Source organism: Gopherus flavomarginatus, chromosome 5 (genome assembly GCF_025201925.1).
Source record: "Gopherus flavomarginatus isolate rGopFla2 chromosome 5, rGopFla2.mat.asm, whole genome shotgun sequence".
Lineage (NCBI taxonomy): Eukaryota > Metazoa > Chordata > Testudines > Testudinidae > Gopherus > Gopherus flavomarginatus.
Genome location: NC_066621.1, coordinates 70,265,984 through 70,287,836, shown reverse-complemented (window position 1 = coordinate 70,287,836; position 21,853 = coordinate 70,265,984). Strand labels below are relative to the sequence as shown.

At 38.8% G+C, this 21,853-nt stretch overlaps 1 protein-coding gene across 5 annotated transcripts in view; it reads right to left on the bottom strand.

Annotated features, from left to right (window-relative positions):
* Positions 1-8,435: 8,435 nt before the first annotated feature.
* Positions 8,436-21,853, bottom strand: part of CCDC34 (coiled-coil domain containing 34) — a 33,664-nt gene continuing 20,246 nt past the window's right edge. For 3 of the 5 annotated variants that reach the window (XM_050955461.1, XM_050955459.1, XM_050955458.1), the window contains 2 exons: positions 20,257-20,398; positions 17,859-18,402 (listed from right to left, as the gene is read on the bottom strand). In XM_050955461.1, coding sequence (XP_050811418.1) covers positions 18,188-18,402; positions 20,257-20,398 — 357 coding nt within the window. In that variant the 3' untranslated portion in view covers positions 17,859-18,187. Of the gene's footprint in view, positions 8,535-8,657; positions 8,753-17,858; positions 18,403-20,256; positions 20,399-21,853 lie in introns of those variants that run through there. The other 2 variants (XR_007774681.1, XM_050955460.1) reach the window with 2 other exon arrangements.

Here is a 21,853-nt window from a genome sequence, read left to right as displayed (position 1 = left end):
CACACCTCAGCCACAGATAAATGGCTAATGCTTTGGTCTAAGTGTCAATAAAATATTCAACATGCAACAGGATGATTAATCCACAGGTCATAGAAACAGTATCCTCTGTGCACTACAAGCAAGACTAGAGGAACAGGAAAGCTTCATGTTAAATCTGCAACAATTAAATAGAACCCAATATTGCCAACCCCACATGTTCAAAAAATCATGAGGCTTTTTTAAAATGATAATTTCTGGGTTTTTTGTGTTTTTTTGTTGTTTTGTTTCTGAACTTTTAAGGTGCACTCAGGTCACGTTTAAGCTTTTCTTTGTAACTATGAGGGCTAGAAACTTACCTGTTTTAAAAAAAGAAAGCTGGGATTCTCATGTAACTGCTTGACTCCAGGAGCTGGGGCTTTATGAAAAACACCAGATATTGCAAAGTTCACAATAAAATTGCAACACTGGCAACCACTGAGAATCATCCAAGCTCTCCATCATATTCTCTGATTTACATTATTTGCACAGACATGTCCTTCTTTTATCTATTTATCTCAGTAAATTCCACATCCACCTTCCTGTTCAGGTAAACGGGAATTCCTCTGTAGATGGCTTCCATGTAGAAAGAGTATCCTTTGGCCACAAAACTGTTTCAAAAATATTTTTCCCCAAGGACAAAAAAGCTTGAAGCAACATCTTTAAATCTTTTCACCCTGCTGCATACCAAACCCTGGTTAACACTCAGGAAGGACTTGTGGGGATCTCTGCCTTATCAGGACTCCCTGATCGGAAAACCCTTCCCTGCTCATTCCTGCACGTCAGGCAAAAAGGTCAAGCAGTGCTCAGTCAAGGTGAAGCCTCCTCACAGCAATGGCCTGAGCATTGGTTCTTTTTTTGAGGTCAGGAACAGGGGTTTGTGACATTCCCCAGGATGCAACCTGAACTGTGTCCCCTTATCTTACTAGCCTGGGATGCTTTTTACACAGCTTTGCTAGTGAACTGGTGCTCAGCACTCTCTGAAAACCAGGCCCTTTTAGGATGTGTCAAGTTGGGCACCCAGACAACCCCCCAACCTGAAGCTAATACTCACACATCACTGAACAAAAACACTAACCCAGGAACCTATCCTTGCAACAAAGTCCAATGCCAACTCTGTCCACATACCTATTCAAATGACATCATCATAGGACCTAATCACATCAGCCATACCATCAAGGGCTCATTCACCTGCACATCTACCAATGTGATATATGCCATCATGTGCCAGCAATGCCCCTCTGCCATGTACATTGGCCAAACCAGACAGTCTCTACGGAAAAGAATTAATGGACACAAATCTGACATCAGGAATCATAACACTCAAAAATCAGTAGGAGAACACTTTAACCTGTCTGGTCATTAAATGACAGACCTGCGGATGGCAATTTTGCAACAGAAAAGCTTCAAAAACAGACTCCAATGAGAAACTGCTGAGCTAGAATTGATATGCAAACTAGATACAATCAGCTTAGGCTTGAATAGGAACTGGGAATGGCTGAGCTATTACAAACATTGAATCTATCTCCCCTTGTAAGTATTCTCACACTTCTTATCAAACTCTCTGTACTGGGCTATCTTGATTATCACTTCAAAAGATTTTTCTCTTACTTAATTGGCCTCTCAGAGTTGGTAAGACAACTCCCACCTTTTCATGCTCTCTGTATGTGTATATATATCTCCTCAATATATGTTCCATTCTGTGCATCCAAAGAAGTGGGCTGTAGCCCACGAAACTTATGCTCAAATAAATTTGTTAGTCTCTAAGGTGTCACAAGTACTCCTGTTCTTTTTGCAGAAATGGAGGCACTCACAACCCCTAGTGATGTTTGAAAACATTGATTGGTATGGCCAATGCTAGATGTTGCACTTGAAATCCAGGACATAGACTTCACTTTACTTTAGTTTTTCATCCTTCCCCTCCCTCTGCCAGTAGCAGGAAGAACTTGCCTTTCCAAAAAAGCTGGATTTTAAACTATGCCTCAGGTTGCAGTGAGTCAGGTTTTCATGCTGTGTTGTTGTTAGGTGTTGTTGTTTTTTGTTTTTTCTCTTTCCCTTTCTTGTGGTTTCTTTTCTTTTTGATTTCCTTATGGGATTTTTTGGAATTTAAAACAGACAAGTTAACATGATTTTCTCTGGGGTGAAGAGAGCGTGGGCAGGAAACTTGAATAAATAATACCTCCATACATGCTACATGTTTGTGCAGAAATTACACTTTACAATTGGTTATGGTTTGCCCTGTAAAGCCAATTATTATATTTTTTTAAGAGGGGACAAGCCCTTTTGGCTCAGAGCACCAGTTCCAAACATTCCTTGGCCTGTTTATGCTCAACAATGAATCAGAAATATCTTTCCCTTTATATTGTTTCAGTCTTTTAAAAGCCTTGATTGCAAAGACAAACTAGCTACCTAGCAATATATATCTTAAAACTATTTTTTTTGAATTATGAACACAGATTTAACAGCAAAAGTTAGAAGCAAATTTAAAGTTCAAATGTGGAGAAGCATGCAATGATCTGGTTACTAGTAATAATCTGTAAAGGCATCTGTCTAAATGTGAGAGTGTACTCACGGTAACATCACTGGAGTTGAAGCAGGTATGGGAACCTTGTAAGTTACAAGAAACCTAACAAATTGGGCTTTCTATTTGAAATTCTCCCTCATCACTAAACTGTTCAACATTCTGAACCCATTATCTGCTCTATCCACTGTGTGGCTTATGTGGCAACCAAAAAAGTGTAGATTTATAAAAGCCACCATCTTTCAGAAATGACTAGATTCCAGTGTCATCAGCCAATGAGACCTTGTTTTGATGATTCAGTGCTTTTGTCTTGCATTTCATTGGTTGAATTCATAATTGTTCTATCGTCAGACAGCGTGTAATTCCTGAATTAGCCAGAAATTTCATGTTCTATCTTGCTCTCGTAGTTCATAATTTTCTCTTACAAAAGTTATATTTTTAATTCATTACTCAAACACACATTTCCAATCACTGAAGAGTAAAATTCTAAAGCCATGATTAATTTATTCAGTTTTTGATTTTTATTGATATTGGATTTTGGATTAAAGCCATTCTATTTATTATGAGAAAAGAAAAATATTAACACCATTAGAATGCTATGCACTAAAATAGTCCTTTTCAAGATAATAAAGCACTTGACAAACCTTCAGTCCTAATATCTGGAAGCAAATTGAATTTGTTTCTTTGGTTTTGTGGGCAACAAGTCTCTGTGAGCACATTTTACAACGTTTAACTATTTAAACTACCAAATTGTGCCTGTAAATTGTGTGAAAGGGGTTTTTAAAAAATAGGTTTGTAGCTCATAGGAAGCCAAATTGTGCATAGTAGATCTGTGGACTGTTTGCATACCAATTATATGTGGGTGCAAAACCTCAGAGGTCAAGCTGAAAATCCTTCTGGAAACCATTGCTTAAGTCTTAGAATACCTCTGTAGTAAGCATTATTATTCTTCTCACTTAAAAATGGGTCAGCTTTTGCACAGGGAGATTAGGTGACCTGTCCAAGGAGTCAGTGGCAGAGCTGAAAATACAAGCCAGGATTTCTAGAGCCAAGGTCCATGATTTAATCACAAGACAACATTCTTTACCAGTTACATTATTCTCTCAAAGTTAATTAAAAAGTACATTCTGCATTGCTGCGGATTTAGCTGCACAAGCACAAAGCACAGACACAAGAGTTATTTCTTGAGATGGTCACGCAAACAAGTTTCATAACCACATGCAGTGCTCATGCTTCTTTATTTTCCTCCCCATTTGTTCTGTTTGAGAAACAGAAGCAACCCATTAAAGTATCACCAGTATTTTATTAAAATATATTTTTAGACATTTTTTAAAACTCCTGGAAAAGTAATGTTCCTAATGTTTACACAATAAAAATTCATCGTTATATGCATGCTTCAAAAGATCCTTAAGTAAATAAATAAAACAAGTGTGTCCTGGTACTAGGGGCAGGGGAGAGAAACCTTGATAAACTTGGTTGTAGGCCCAGCTGTTAGAAGAGTCTTTTCTCTACGGTTTGGTTATGGATTTTTTGAAGGTTTGAATTTTCTACAGTTCTGCTCCTCTGTGATGAGTTTTAGTGCCAACAGTACCTTTTAATACATGACAAGATAGTAGGAAATGGGGGGCTCAAATACTCACTTTGGATAGAGGTGTTAAGAGAATGGTTAATCCCATGGCGCCTTCCCAGCCAGCCACCATATCAACAATGTAAAGGTGAAACCCCCAATTTGGCAATGCTCTGCCAACAGCTTTGTGCCTGATGCTGCCTCATTGTGGGACTGAAGTGCTGAGCAGGGTCTTCTTTGCATGTGTCCTCCCGACCAGTTACCTGATATTACAGGTTCTAGAGGTTATGTAGTGGAAACGTTTAGAACAAGAAGGTGGTTCCCTCCTCAAAAAAATTGTTGAGGTGAAAAATTGTAAATGGAGAAGTTTCATTTATATCAAAAGTTATCACAAAGATTACTGAAACTTTTTATTTATCAAATGTCAGATCAGTACACAAAATTTTCAATGAAAATCTAATTAAAAATTCACAATTTTTTTTAAATAAAAAAGTGATCTGTTTTAATGCTGCAAAACTAAAACAACTCTGAAATTTCAAACATTTTCACAAAATGAGAGAGAATGTTTAAACTGAGCCAGTAAATCATTTAAAGCCCTCCAAATAGTGATTTCCAGTGTGGGCCTGAATAAAGACTTTATGTTAAATATTAGGAGATATACTCCAGTTAGAGTTGCTCCAGATTTGTACCCGGTAACTGAGATTAGAATTTGGCCCCTAACTACTACATCACTACTTCCATGATATCCATACTTCTCTTAGCACTCATTGTACACACATTTCTCTCTCACCTACCTTACTGCAAACTTGGTTATATTGTACATTTAAATACAACGGAGAAGATACAAGCCCATACTATGGCCCCTTTGGGCAGCAAATCTCAAAGCTGCCTCAAACAACTGAAGATTGACATAGAATAACTACTCCTAAAGCACTACCTCCAGGATACTCCTGCACCCAGTATAGGGGGCCTGCCAGAGCTTGCTGCACCCCAACAATCCCCAGCCAGCATAACAGTCATTACAAGTCACCTGCTTTAAGGTTATGCTACTGGCCAAGCAGCAGGGGATCAAGGGAATGCAAAAGTAGTATACAACCTCTGTTTTGAAAAGTGGCTACCAGACCTGGTCAGGAGCTTAGACTAAATCTTCTCCCCCCACTCCAGTTAGAAATGCTGATCACAGAAGCACATCCACCCCGACAAAACTTTCATTGGGAAGGTTTCTCAGATCCAGGATGCAATCCCAGGGCAGGCAGGGGGAAAGGAGAGAGAGACATACCCCAGAACAGGTAGGGAGTTGTGGTACTTACATGGAAAACCTAGGTTCAAAGTCCTTTCTCCAAATCAGGCAGAGCAGCAAGGCCTCTCTCATATCTCAGTGTCAGTCATTGACTATTCTCTCTCAGAAGTTCCAAAGGTCATGGTTTCGTTCTGTATCGAACAGAAACAAATGTCAAAACCTCAATATTTTTAACTAAACACAAACATACATCTCTGGACAGCCCTAGTTGACAATGGTCAGTTAAAATATTGAACTGCTCAACCAAAGGATTATTGCCCAGAAATATAGGAGACTGCAAGGTTGGACCCAAGGTGCAGTTCCATCTTTCTAAAGTTTTAGGATACATAATGTTGCAGTTTAGTTCCTTTAATCTGTTTAAACATTTTAATCTTGAAATATTATCTCTCTGAAGCGGTTGTAGAAGAGCTCTACTTGTTTTAAGAACAACATACCCAAAGCCCACCTGATATAACAAAAACGTATGGATTTTTTTTAAAGGATTTGTTTGTTTTGGAATGCCCTGAGAGAGGGCAGCTAATTTGGAAGGAAACTACCTAAACCTTACCAATTTCAAAGCAGTCCCACTTCACAAGTTCAGTAGCAAAAGAATAGCTCTATGGTCAGCGTTCAAATGACTCAATAACCACTTTGCAAACAAGCAAAATCTGTTACGGTACCTGAAACCTAGGTTTCCCCAAATTGTGGGTCCTATCTCCTTTGTATAACTAGTCCACCAAATCCCTTTGGAAACTTTCCTTTCATTGTCCATAGGTCAGATTATCCCACTTTCCCAGCACAGAGAATTTCACTGACTCTAGACGAACGAGTGGGGGTTCTCATCAACTCCTTCTGAGGAGTACAAGAATCTGGATCTTAAATAGCAGATTGCATCTTGGAAAACCATTAAGTGCAGACTACCCCCAGGGAAAATTGGGAAGCCTTGTATAGTATAAATTTATGCTGGTGGTGATAGCCCTGAATGTTACAGATGAGCCCTATAGCCAAACAGAAGCTCTGGAACTCAATTTAGTAAATATCAGGGTGTTTGGATTTTACTGTCAGGGAGTTCTGAGCTGCAAACTCTGATCCAAACTTGGATGTAAGGTTTTGGTTGGGTTCACTTCAACATGTCATGATCACTTTTTTGAGGAAATGTACCATGATAGACAAAGTGTATATGTGGCAATTTTTTCAGAGAACTTTAAAAAAATTTTTTTTTAATGTCTTCAACTTAAGAGCTATCAATCGTACTTCAAGACATAAACCAAGCATTGGGGTTGGGCAGAAAATCCCTCTGCACAGATTATTCCATAATAGTCCATTTGGGGGATTTTTGCAGTTTCTGATGAAGTATTTGGCACCAACCACTCCTAGGGTACGTCTATGCAGCAGCTGGGAGGGTGCTCCTTCATGTGGGTAGGCAGACAGGTACTAGCTGTGTTAGAGCCAGCATGCTAAAAATAGCTGTATAGCCACAGTAGCACAGAGAGCGGATCAGGCTAACCACCTGAGTACAAACCCACTCAACTGCCAGAGTAGGTAGTTGGGTGACTAGCTGGAGCTGCTGCCCGTGCAACTGTGGCTACACTGCTATTTTCAGTGCACTAGCTCAAGCAGAGTTAGTGTAGGTCTGTTTACCTGTATGTGAATCACAGCTCCCAGCTTCTGTGCAGACATACCCTTTGAGGCAGTATACTGAACTGGATGGACCACTGATCTGTCCCATTGTGGCAATACCTCTGCTTACATGTCTCTGAAGGAAATAGCCCAATGAAAAATCATATTATCTTAGCTCACTCTTTTGTGCTCATTTGCCATTTCATACTTCAGCTCTCCACATCCATGGCATGGGCCAGATCCCACAAAGGGTGTGAACTGGTATAACTCCATTGAAGTATATGTTTTTGCAAGCTTCATATCTTCCTATTATTCATCTGTCTGCCAATGAGAAATTGGGAACACAGACCCCTTTTGCAGCACACAAGAGGTGGCCCCAAGCTGCCCCAGTGTCGGGTGTAAGTGTTTTGGAGGGAGCTTTAGACACCTCTGCACCAGTGTATTTCATCCAGTGTGAGTAGCCTTAAATAACATCAGCAGCTACAAGCAGCAAGATGGGAACAGCTGACCATCCCTCAATATAATCTTGAGAAGACAGGAGTCTGGACAGCTCTGGAATGCTCTTCCCAGCAAAATACACCACAGTGTTTTCCTGCTATACTTCTGGGTAAGGATAAAGATGATATTTCCTTTTTAATGTCAAGTTATTTACTCTGTACGTGCATGTGTAAGTATAGAAGGGAGCACTGAAGAGTTTTATTTCTGCATTGTCCTTATTTATTGATGAGGGCCTCTACCCATAGTAGTTATGAGGCCTGTAGGGGTAGACCATCATATGAATGGACAGTATACAACAAAATTACAGGTAAATAAATCAGTGTCCATGCAGATGCACAAGCATGTGTATCTATTAAAACAAAGTAAAAGACCTAAAAAAGGTCTGACTCACCAGTGACTGCCTGTAGTCCTTCCTTTACCCTAGCCACCTATCCTGCACTGCTGCCAGCCAGAAGGCCCCCATCCCTTGAAACCCATCCACTTTGTATTTGTACAGTCATTAGATTATGCACAATAAGCAGTCAATTCAAATTCCAAACATCACTACCAGCATGCACAAAATCTGAAACTAATCATTCGAAACGCCTTGCAGAAAGGGCACCAGATGTGTTGGACCCTAGTCATGCTCTTTTAAAGACATAAATAACTTTTTCTCCTACTGCTAGTAGCCCAATGTGCAGCAAAGCACAGGATGGACTAAGGGCTAAAGTAAGTTAGTAGCTACAGTGGAAGGTTCTCCGTGTACTTTTGCATTCTTACAACTGCACCATATTGTTCTTTGCAAATACAGTTAATTTAGATAATGATGTGATCACTCTAGCAACTGTTAACACTCTGACATTGCTGAGTTACTCATTAATGCAGTGTTTACATTAATCCTAGGACACACAAACTTACACTGTTTAAAATCATTACTTATGAAAGCCAAACCTCACCTTCTATTGAATGCACACACAATAGCAACTTGTACTATAGCTTTCCTGGTGTAGTAACCACTAATCATAATTTGGCACTAATGATTTGCAGTTTTCAATCTGAGAGAAAAATCAAGGTATCAGTTCATGTAATTATATTCCCATTATTAACGTAATTTAGTCTGCCATTGATTAACACCACCGTGTATAAATTCTGAAATTTAAAATTTGTAAGCCTCCCACCTTTTTGAGTCATCCGTCTTGTGAATTTGACATATTAATGTATTTGCTTACAATCCAGTGTGCAGACTTTTGCTTGACTTGTTGCTTTGTTATATCTTCAAATGAACATTTAAATCCGAATATGGAAAAAAAAAAAGAACAGATTATATACATAAGGGAATTTTTGCAAATGCAAATAATTACAATAACATAGGATGGTAGATCTCTAACTACTATTTCAAAGCAGAATTAATTACAATCACAAAAAATGTAGGCACAATTTATCTGTACAAAACAGAGGCCATTCTAGCAGCAAATCTGTCCCAAAGCCAGCAGAGCAGGAGCGTACCAATAGTTCCACTGAAGTCAATGAGACTATTCACGTGCTTAAAGTTCAGTCATCACTTAAATGATTTACTGGATCAGGGCCTTAGTTTCCATTTTCTTTACTTGGCATAACATTCATTATTTTGCTCAAGGGAACTCAGACTTGCATTCTCAATTATATTTTACCCAGCCTCCTGCACAATTATATAAAGCATGGAATCATCCATATTTATTCAGAAGAATCTCTTCCTTCAAGTGTATTCAGGACCAAATTTGCTTTAATAAGTTGACAGATCACATACAGAAATTCATATGCAATTATTAAACACTGCTTCTTAAGGGCCAGATTCTGATAATTTTTTACACACTGGATGAGATTGTGGCTCCACTGAAGTCAATAGCAAAACTTCCATTAACTTCAACAAGCCCAGGATGTCACATATTGTGTATTGCCTTTCTCTGCCTTCTGTGGGACTACTTCTAGGATTAGGATGTCGTAGCCTGCCTGCACGTTTGGCTTATGAATAATATTTTGATCTTCTATAGCATATTTCAAAGTACTTTACAGCAGTGGGACTTATTCAGCCTTCAAGCAACTGGATGAAACTCCATTATTAAAGACCCTTGCACAGTCATGCTATCCTATTCTGCAGCTAATGAGCAATTTTCAAGAGTAGCCAAATAAAAGACAGAGTAATGCATTGGCTTCAGTGGCGTTTGTACCCACTTACAGTAGGATTGAATGTAATTAGGTATCCCCATTTCACAGATACGGGGGGGAGAGGGGGGAAAAAGAGAGAGAAGTAACAGACTTGGCCAAGGACACAGAGTCAGTGTCCAACATCTTGAAAATTATATATGACTTAAACAAACTTAACGTCAGCAATTCTAGACAGGTGGGAAAAGAGGAAGAGGCCTCCTATATGGTTATTTTAGTAGCATGTAAATCAAGATGCACACTCCCAGGCTGAGTCTGAGTGCTTCTAAGGGTTCTGTACAATGCCTCACTATGAGATTCCACAAGCAGAGAACTTTGGAGGACTGCGAAGGAGAAAACACACAACATTCTTTAAATTATACCAGAGTTTTCTGATTTTATTTTTTTTAAACTTGAGAAAAATATAGTGTAAAAGAATTATTTTCCACAGCAGCATGAAATTATAGCTTTCTTCAGTGTATAATCCTAAATTATGCTACAAGGCCAAAGCGTTTTTCTCTGTGGTTTGTATCCTGTTGGAATCAGTCCAAGCAATACTTTTCTTCTCTGCTCAGCAAAACCATTATGTTGATTGAATTGAAGCCAATATGCACACTCATGACCTATCTTGCCATAACTTTATTCATAATTTAGTTGGAACAGAACTGCATTTATAACAATATTGATAAACTAGTGCAAGGACTTTACTTGTAAAGTTGCTATTTTCAGGGATTTATGAGCCCATTTAAAGTTGTCTCTTTCCAGATTAAACATGTTGTGCAGATTCTTAAGAAATTATAAATTTTCACTCAGAAAATTTGGGGGAGAAAAAACTATATTAAGTCAAACCCTTTTGGTGGGAGAGAAGAGAGAATAAATGTAATGGCTTTTTGATATTTTTTTGCATATTGGTAAAACCAGAAAGCTGCCAGGTCTTTTAACCCCTAATTTTCTACTCAGTTATTTCAGCTGAAGAATTTGTTTTCAAAAGGGTGCCATTGTACATTTCAACAATCTTTTGTGCATTGAAGGAGATGGGCCTGTACCAAAATCTCCAACCAATACACATTCAAATTTTGTACATCTCTTCCACTCACGTACACTCTAGTGTTGCCTGGATCCAGGATACAACTCCATTTATCTTAGTGGAAGAACCCAAAAGGAGCAATTTGTTCCCTGTTATGTCAATAAGAATTTTGCCATTTACTTCAACGAGAGCAGAATTGAACCCTGAATCTGTTTAGGGAACTGCTACATATTTCCTATGAACCCATATTCCTGCTGCAGTATACAAGCTATGATGTACTGCTACAGAAGAGTAAACAATATAGTGAATGCAAGATATTTCTTACAATATTACGCAGGAATTCGAACAGATTGTTTTACTAACATCCAGGTGCCAGTTCTATAAAATTGCAAGGAGAAAGAGCTGCCATGTGGGGTGTTTCCCACAGAGTTACATCAGTGTCCTAATCAAGCTCTGTCTACTCACCCAGTTTCAACATTGACTTCAGTGTAAATATCACCTCTTCCCTTAATATGAACAGGGGCAGGATTCCACTAGCCCATCCAGCCGGCAAACAATGTAGCACAGAGACAGTACTTCCACTATATCAGTGAGTACACCAATCCACCAGCTATCCCTCATATGGGTGCAGTCTAGTGCAACCCTGAAACTCCATGCACAGTTTCCTTCTGCCAAGCTCATCTACTCATGCTTGTTAAAAAGAACAAGCATTGGCCCTTAATGTGTTTGTGTGGAATGCAGATTTCTCCAACTCTTTATAGCCAAACTAACAGATACACAGCAAGGAATTTTTCAAGACACACTAGAGAGTGGAATCGGGCTCAATAAAACTCACTTGCAACAAACCACACGTTTCCCACACCTAAAAATATGAAAACCTACACAAAACATTAAGAGAACATTCTAACAGGCCAGGCCAGTGACATTGTTAGGGCTCTTTATTACCTTGCAGGAGACCTGGGCTGAGTCCCCAATTTATTTATTTATTTTTTAAATGTTAGCGTGGGATGCAAAGTCGTAATCAGCATTATGTAAAAAGCCTAGCAATTCTCACCCTATAGGTTCTATAACATACATTAAAAAGACAGAGGCTTGTATTTGCTCAGCAGACATATACATTCATTAACCCAATGATTAAATACACACCCACACACACGATAATTAATTTTATCCTATTTGTTTTGTTTATTACAGTGGTGTCTATGAGCTAACAGGGAACTGTGCCCTGTGCTGAGAGTAGGGCCAATATAACCCAAATTACAGTAAACATGAAATGCATCAGAGCAATCTGTGTGCACAGACTGTATCATCAGCTAGTGCATGTTCAAATATACTTTGCTCAAACAAAATGGAGAGGAGCTCAGAGGATGATTGCACTTCCCTGATTCAGAGCTACTTGGCCCCGCAGGGGTAGCCTTAATTTATGTCATCTTTCCCCTGAGTCACCTACCAAATGCCCTTTCCTCCCCTTTTGGTGGAGATGAAGATGGGAAAGGTGCAGAGGAGGTAATAGAGCTGCCTCTGCCAGCTTTACACCTGGGCAGAGCTCTCCTGTCAGGGAGACATTCTCCACTGGCCGGCTCTGGCTGCTCTGAGGCCATTTTGCACCACACCTCAGTGAACTGGCAAATCCAGCCCACAGTAGCCAGGCACTGAAATGGTTATTATACTTCCTAACATTAGAAAGTTGTGATTGTTAACCTTTATAAATGCACAGGACCAAATTCAGAGAGAATGCAAATCAGAAGTGAGCACACATGCCTGCAGTGAGAGCTTCATGCTTTGAAATGCATATGTAGGGAAGTAGTTGATCTGTCCCTGTAATGACCTGTGAGGTAGTGAGCATGTGCACCCAACTGCAGGTAGACCTGAGCATTAACAAAAAAAAAACAGTCACCACGGTATTTAGGGTGAGTACTATTAGGGTTGGCATTTGTAACAGTGATATACTTTTTAACCATACCCTTGTTAAAATTAGGTGAGATTTAAAATAGTAAAGGAATTATATTTTACAAATAATAAGAGGAAGAAAGTGATTAGCAACTAGGATTGTTGATTGAGGATTACACAAGTTTAAGAAAAGATCATATCTGACTGAATACAAAGACCACATAAGGGGTTTTTACTTCATTCTCCCCCAGACTAATAGGTTTAAATTATATCTTAAGCATAAGCATAGTGCCATGTATTTATATCCCATTAATATCAAATTGCAATATTTACCGTGGCTTTCTTTTATTTCATATAAGGTGCTTTATGGGAGGCAGAGGAGTTAGATTGTTAGTGACTACCTTCCTTTTGATTCTTGACTTTCTTTCCATTATAGACTAAGTGTGACACTCTGTACCTCAGAGTGGCACCCTGGAACCTTCATATTCACCACAGTTACATAACATGATATGTTTTGTACAAAGTATGCCTTGTGAGGTATCATTTTACATTCTTGGCCTATTGAACATTAATAGCCTGTTGGATTGTATGTGCTATCATTGTATGTTCAACAGCCATCCCAGAAGACTGCTTAGAGAGAACATGTTGACAATGGTCAGTAGTGTCCAATGGGGAATACCTGATCCCCACATCAAAAGATCTTTCCAGCAAGCTGGAAGAAACTGTAGACGAGAGGAAGTGACATCATGACTTGGCCTCTCTCTCCACAACTCAACACCTGAAAACTCATCTGGAGGACAAAGACTTTGAACTGGGGACCCGTTCTCAACTGGAAAAGAGTCCCAGTCTGTGTACTGAGGAACTGTACCATCTGTCAGAATAAGATACTGCTTAATTCAAATCCTGCTTAGTTTGTAGAACTCAGACTGCAAATTTACTTTTATTTCTTAAATAACCAACTTTGATCTCTACATTTGTTACTTATAATCACATAAATCTATCTTTCTGAAGTTAATAAATCTTTTATATTTTACCTAAACAGTGTGTTTTGATTGAAGTGCTAAAGACATGTCAACTCAGTTTACAAAGGCTAGCGTGTGTCCGCTCCACAATGAGGAAGGAGTGGACTGGATAATGAACTTACACTGGTTAGGCTTCTGGCCAGTGCAAGATGGTGCAGTTGTGGGATGCAAGACTGGAGAGCTGAGGGGAGGGGGAAATTGGCTCAAGCCTCTATTGTTGGCTCATGAGTGGCTGGGAGAAGCATTTATATAACTCAGGCCCGGTCCACACTACACAGTTAAATCGATTTAAACAGCGTTAAATCGATTTAACGCTGTACCCGTCCACACTACAAGGCACTTTAAATCGATTTTAAGGGCTCTTAAAATCGATTTCTGTACTCCTCCCCAACGAGAGGAGTAACCCTAAAAATCAATATTACTATATTGATTTAGGGTTAGTGTAGATGGAAATTGAAGTTATTGGTCTCATTCTTTTACTGTAGCTACCCAGAGTGCACTGCTCCGGAAATTGTTGGTAGCCTAGGACCATGGATGCACACCACCGAATTAATGTGCCCTAGTGTGGACGCATAAAATCGATTTTATAATATCGGTTTTATAAAACCGGTTTTAGTAATTTCGATTTTATGCTGTAGTGTAGACGTAGCCTCAGTTGGGTGTGTCCCTGCCTGTGGATGTCTAAGTGCAGCACCTGTCAGAGGCTTGTAGCTCAGCAACATCACAGAGCAAGAGGGATACCCCAGGTTGGTGAGACAACAGGGCTCAGCTGTCCCACAGTCCAGGTTGCATCCTGGAACCCTGTCACACTATGACTGTTGAAAGTTGAGACCACCCTATAAACTTTACAAACTAGAACAGCAGTGAGTTACAAGATATGGCATAAACAACATGCAATATTCACAATATGTAAACAATATTACTATTTCCCACTGGCATGCCTACATACATTTAAAATAAGTTACATGTCCTTATAATAGTGAGGGCACAATTTAAAAACTAGATTTTGGAAGTGAACAAAGTGAACAGCTATTCCACAGCAAAATAATTTTGCATTCTGTTCAATAAGAACCTCTCCGATTAGAAACCAAAGTGCAAGAGACTGTTGAATGTACGGTTACCCAGTTATGCTGGTTTGCTGCTATTGGTAAGAATGTTGCTATTAATATTTATGCATAGGATCAGTATTCAAGTGTTTTTCAATAGCATATCACTTGGAAGAAGTTCTTTCATTAATACGTGCAATTATAAGTGGAGATCCAAAGACAGCTATTGTTGAAGTTGACTAATTCCTGTTTTCAAGTTACTCAAAACTTCCTAAAGCTTCCACCTTTCAGCTCAAAAAAAGACATTAGATGCACAGAATGCTGAAAGGGAAAACACAGACCCAAAGAGCTGTGCGTGTCACAGCTCTGATACAATGTGCCATAGGTACCAAGAGATACACAGACCTTTAAGTGTTGACAGGATGTGGTGATGTGCAGAAGGGCTTTGAAGTAAAGCCTTGCTGAATTTAAACTTCCCTGCATCAATGAAACCAAATCCAAAGTAAAATGAACTGAACCAGCAGCAGTACAGCACTACCAAAATTTTCAAGAGGTACAGACCCATCATAAAATCTTTTATGATATCCCCTTCTCAACTGCTGGGGACATGGCTGGACTTCCTTTTGGCTCAACAATCCTCGGGGGCTGGAATCGTGGCATTTTATGTAATTTCTTAGGCATCTCTTTACTTTCAGCAAGTGTTTCTCACTTGGCCAGATTGGAGTCATGATTAGGAGATCAATTAACGCAGCTAGCACATGTGGTATCTTACCCAAGTTCACAAGGGACAAGGAAGTCTTAGATACCATTAGACTCATCTCACCTCAACCTTTCATTAATTGTAACCACAGAAGATAAAGACACAGCATAACAGACTACTCCAGTGTTTTTGTAAGAGAAGAAGACAGCCTGTCCATAGCGGAGGCACTGATTATCTTCATCAGTGTTAGGCCCAGCACCTCCCAGCTGCCTTGGGAGCTGAACTCCCCATTTACAAACTTGTTATAGTACAAATTAATAAGCATGAATTAGCTACAACATATGAACTTGCATTTTTCAGTGTGAACAATGAGTCAGAGCATTTCCATTCACATGAATTTTTTTAAAAGCCATACAGACCAAACTGATAGTTGAGCCAACTTTCAAGCTCATATGAAATCCTTAAAAATACAGTTCCACTTACACAACATTCCTTATATTCAAGCAGGATTAACAGTGCGTAACTATACATTTAAAAACTTTTGGGTTTATTTTTTTAAAGCACTCAGACTGGTCCTAAATCTGCACCTATTAAAATCAATGGGAGATTTGGGAACAAAGTTAGGCCAGTGCTGACTCTCAGTGCTTTTGAAAAATTCCATCCTTCGGTTAAAACTGGAAAGCAAAACAATCATGACACTACTATTTATATTTACCAGTGTTATTTGTTTATTTCTTACTACGTTTCTCGACTATCCTTGTCTAATTTAATTCTTCATAAGGGGGGTTCATTTTGTTTGCTTGGGATTTTTACTTTTATATTTTTGTGCATATGAATACATCAAATCATATGAACATAAGACACTACATAAGCACATTTTAACAAGGCATATAAAGGAAAAACTATATATGAAATCAACTGAAACTCAGTTTTACAGAACTCCCATACATTATGCCTGATTCACCCCTCACACTAGCTTTGCACTAGTATAACACTATTGTTGTCTGTGGACTCACACACTTAAAGTTGGAAAATCAGGCCCAATGTGCTCACAAGCTGGCCTGTTGAAAAATATTAAGTTTAGTCATAGATCTGTATTGATATTAATCAAGCTGTTACACAAAGGAAGCAGAATTTTTAAAATCTTAGAGGCATGTTACTTTTAGCTGCCTGGTTAAAAATGGAGTCGATAAAATAAACTGCTGCTGACTTATGATAAGGAAACATTTCATTTTTCGAAAAATTATTGGGAGGCAGGATAGTCTAGTGCAGAGGTTCCCAAACTTTTCTTATTGCATATCCTCATCTAGATCTATCAGCTGCCTGTGTACCGTTATCCTTCTCATCACTGATACTTTGTGTGTTCTTCTTAACACTACCTGTCGTTAGCCATCTGTTCATATTTCACTGTTACATACAGATGTAGTTCTAGTGTGATGTACACAAGCGAAAAAAAAAAACCCATAAGTTCTGAGATCAGTTAGACTGGACAGCTAGTGGGCAACTGAACCTGCTCTTTATGGTGATTGTAGGTGAGGGCTCTAGTCAGCATCACTGTGTTCTCATTGGCACATCTTGAAGTAAATTAACTACCATATTTTATACAACAGTTTTAAAGCTTTGTCTGAGTAGCCTATAAATAAAATCCACCATTACACACTCTCTCTCACATACCCCCCCCTCCCCCTGAGGTACATGTACCACAGTTTGGGAACCCCTGGTCTAGTGGACAGAAGTCTGGGCTGGGACTCTGTCTGACATTTGATAAATCACTTCACCTACTCTGAGCCTTTGTTTCCTACCTTTTATCTGGTTTGTCAATTTAGATGATAAACCCTCAGGGCAAGGACAGGCTCGTACCATGTGTACAGTGCCTAGCACAAGGGAGCCCTGATCCTCCAGATGTTACAGTAATACAAACCTGGGGGTTAGGGGACAAGTGGGGCAATTTGCCCCAGGCCCTCACAAGAGTTTTTCGGGGCCCCTGGAGCGGGGTCCTTCACTCGCTCCAGGGACCCCGGAAAACTCTCACGGGGCCTGGGCCCCTGGAGCTTCTTCCGCTCCGGGTCTTGGGCTGAAGTTGACTACTACTCCTACAATTACTATGCACAAAGTATAATTTTACTTTAAAAGAGCAGAATAATTATGTTGGGGTAGCACGATCGTTTTATTTTTGGCAATCAAGCAAAGATTCTAGATAAGTATAATTTATATAATACATTCAGTGTTTTGTTAACCAGAAAATGTGTGTAATGGGTCCCATGTTGGTTCTGTAATACTTACTGTTTATTTTGTAAATAAGTACTGGTATATTTCTTATTGTAGCATAAAGTTTTTGAGTCTGGGAAATGAAGTTTCGTTCCATTCCCCGCCCTCCCCCTCCCCCCAAAAACACCTGTCAAAATTTCCTGCACCTGGCATGTTTAAAACGATGAGCATAATAGCCCAAATAACCACTGAAAACATTTAAAAAACAGAACAAAACATCACACCCCTTTGAATAATCACAAAAATTAATCACTAATGTTTTATTGATATCAAGAAGAAGTGGTTGCAATATAACTGATTACATATAAAAAAATTTTAAACAAACATAAAGGTCACTTAAGGGACTAAAAAAACTGGTTCACATATTTAAAAAAGATAATTTTCTAAGTGTTAAAATAACTGAGTTAAAAAGTCTTTGGAAAAGATATTCCTTAGCTAACATTAAACAATCACAACCGTTAAAAGATGATAAAATTTTGTCTCTCAACACTATTTTTTTAACATTTAAAGAAACACTTAACCAAGAAATAACTTTTGTACTTTAAAACCTAGTTAAATCAAGCTAATAAAAACGTTATCTTTGTTTTCTGTGCAATGATCCAATACAAAGATTGTTCTTGGGTTTATGGATTACCATAGATGAGGACCTGTATGACTGACTGGATATAGGTCTCTTATTTTTTTTCACTGTAACATTCTTGTCTTCCTTAGGAGGTGGCACATGAATTGGTTTCCAGGGAATAGGGTTACAATAGGCTGGAGCTGGATATGAATTTCTTTCAGGATATCCTAAATATTTAGGAAACAAACAATTAGAAAAAGAAGAAATATTTATACTGAAAACACAATAAAAAATTGAAGTGTACCAAATAATTTTTGGATTAACTTGGAGAATTTCCTGACTAGCAATTCGTTCTTGGGCTAAATTAAATATCTTGATTATAAACACCATCATTTAGAATAGCTTTAAGATCTTTAATGGGACATGACATGTAACTGTTTAGCACAATTTATCAGTCTCTAATGATGGCTATAAGTCATCCACCCCTGTATTCACCCAGTCAGTACATCCCCCATTTGTATTTTTTAAAGAACAGCAACATAAATATGTCAAATACTGTGTAACAAGAACAATGCTTGTCAAGGCAAATATTAAAGGAGCATGTACACGGTTAGGAAGTTACCATTTGGTATTATTTTCAAAACTTAATTTGTAAGTGTTGTTTCCCACAACCTTGTCTCTGGCATTCACATTTCTATTCCAATCTTAGCTTAATTGTTACCCTTCTTCAAACAAGGGAAAACATTCACTATCTGCAATTAATGATCTATATGCCAAACCATGAAGCCTAAACCATGACAGCAGGAATGTACTACCCTGGCAATGGCAAGCCACTTTGTAATGAAATTTCAACACATACTTTACCAGGGTGGTCAAAACAAGGTCTGGAAAATATTCTATTGTGTGAACTAAACTGGGTATAGAATTATTTTTAATAAATCACTTAGACAAGGGATGGTAGCTGTCAGCAAGTTATGAGGTTCCAACACAAAGCTTGAAAGCAGTATGTATGTATTACCATCTATAATCAGACCTAACCAAAAGAGCAACTGATTGTGTGCCTGGTGTGAGAGCTGTTTTGTGTTCAGATCTTAGAGATTGGTAGTCTCCTGTCAAAAAAATATTTTAAGTTTTAAATGTATATATTATCAGTGATTTATAATTTAAGGAAAAATGCAAAAAATTAATTAAAGTATATATTCAATATCCATTAAGGCCTCACATTTATAATACAACATGCCTATTTGTAATAGTTTTCCATTTTGTCCTTCCTCTCGCCCCCACAACCCCACAGAAACTGAAGACGGAGGCCCAGGAAACTATGTTGTGATTATCATGGACATTTCTCTTATACTTCCCTCAGAGCAGGAAGAGAATGAAGAATAGGGCGGTGGAGGTGGACAAGAGCATGGCTCCAAGTCTGGAGATCCACATGGAAAGGAGGGCTGGCTCTGCATGGGGATGTCCTGTCAGGTTTCTGCCAGGCCTACTTTAGGAGTTATGAGAGAACATTAAGCTGCTTTTTGCAACATTAACTTTGGGAGGGTGTCCACACAGGATATTTGCCCAGCAGAGCATGCTGGACTGTGGTGATGTCACTCTATGCCTCACGGTCCATTTAGGGACCATGAAGTGGGCACAAAGGGGTACCATCAAGAAGGTTCTCTCAATAATAAGCCTCAAACTTTTCTTTCCTGATTTTCATCCCATTGCCCCTAACTATACCTGTGTACCACCCTCTTCTCCTTTCTCCATCTCTCACGACATCACTGAATTTCACTGTCCAAAGTGGATGAAAATGCAGAATAAAAAAAACCCACAAGATCCTTGTTGCCTAATAATAATGAAGGAGTATAAAATGTATATTTCAATATAGCCCTCATAGTGCAAAAAGTTATTACATTTGCAATATATCTGTAATATATTGTATCTGTTATCTACTCACTAATGTGACAATATTAGATTCAGGATGAGAAGGTCAAATTAAAATTTAAAAAAATTGGAAAAAAGGCACCATGAAGCCTGAGATTGCCACAATATTTAAATAGACATCCTGGTATGTGTCTAGTACAAGTACAAACCTGAAAGTTTCCCATTGGTATAGCCATAACCATGTAAAACTGGACGGGGCTTATTTCTAGCATTCTGCAGCCACTCTCTAAAGATCTTCTCTGATTTCTCTTTCTTCTCCTGTAATTCAGCTACCCTTTTTTGTTCCTTTTCCTAAAAGTGAAGAAAAATAAAATGTCCGGAGACAGAGTTCTGTACAAAATATGCAAAAGTTCTTATCTACTATAAGTGATTTCCCTACAACCAAACTTCTATCCTAATGTTCAGCAGCTACTTGTAACAGATCACTCCACTTTTATAAGGTTTTGCATTTTTAGGCTAATGAAGTTATATGTATTTGATGCTGTTGCAAATCATGACAAGTGTTTGCTACTTAACCACATTCAGGATAAAACTGTCATTGTTGTGTAGAAAGATCTCTGTTGTGTATTCTTTTGCCATAGCACAGTCAACAAGCAAATACCCTAAGGTTCAGAGACTGAAAAAATGATAATTTCCCAAATGATATGGCCAATGTTAAGTAGCTTTTGTGCAAGTGAAACCTATGGAACATGTCTACTTTAGGACTGTTGTCCAAAAATAAACTTGATCATTGAATGAATATGCACATACACACAAACACTACTATTTCTATGCATTGTCCATGGATATCATTTGGGATGGGCAAGTGCAAAGGGGGAAAATATGCCATCCATCAAGGCTCACTGTGGTAGAAAGACTAATTTGCTCCATCCTTTAGCTGCATAAAATAATTTAAAATGCCTTGTATGCCCATCCAATTAGAAGTCTCTAATATTTAAAATTATTTAGTATCAAATTACTATTCAGTCTGGATTCACCGATGACCAAGATACAACAGTAAACAAAGCAGTACTGCAAGTGGATTGCCTATATTTGTCCACCCCAAAGGCAAAGAATGGAAACATTTACCATCAAGTGTCAGAGGCGTAGCCGTGTTTGTTGGTTTTTACAGATCCAGACTAAGAGTCCTGTGGCACCTTAAAGACTAACAGATGTATTGGAGCATAAGCTTTCATGGGTGAGCTTTTCGTCTGACGAAGTGGGTATTCACTCATGAAAGGTTATGCTCCAATACATCTGTTAGTCTTTAAGGTGTCACAAGACTCTTTGTTGCTATTTACCATCAAGTGATCCAGAGTGAGATCCTTACCTTCCTTCAATTCCTTTACACTGGGTAAAAGGGTTGAGCAGTGTAAAGAGATCTTAAAAGCCTATAAGCAGCTGGGGGAGGATTCCTCCCAGCATAGGTATTGTAGAAGAAAGCCATAAAACCACCATATATACTCATTCAAAAGCTGAAAATTTTTGGTAAAAAAGTGATGCATCGAAGAGCAGGGGTCGGCCTATAAATGGGTCTACACCAAAATTTAATGATTTTCAACTCTATGGAATCATTGAATATCTAATACATTGTTGTTTTGTTTACCTGGAGCATCTGCCGGCACGGACCCCCTCAGCTCCCTGTGGCTGCAGTTCGCTGTTCCCAATCAATGGGAGCTGCAGGAACTGCAACCACAGGGAGCTAAGGGGCTCCGTGCCTACAGACGCTCCAGGTAAACAAAATGTCCTGACCCGCCAGTGGATCAC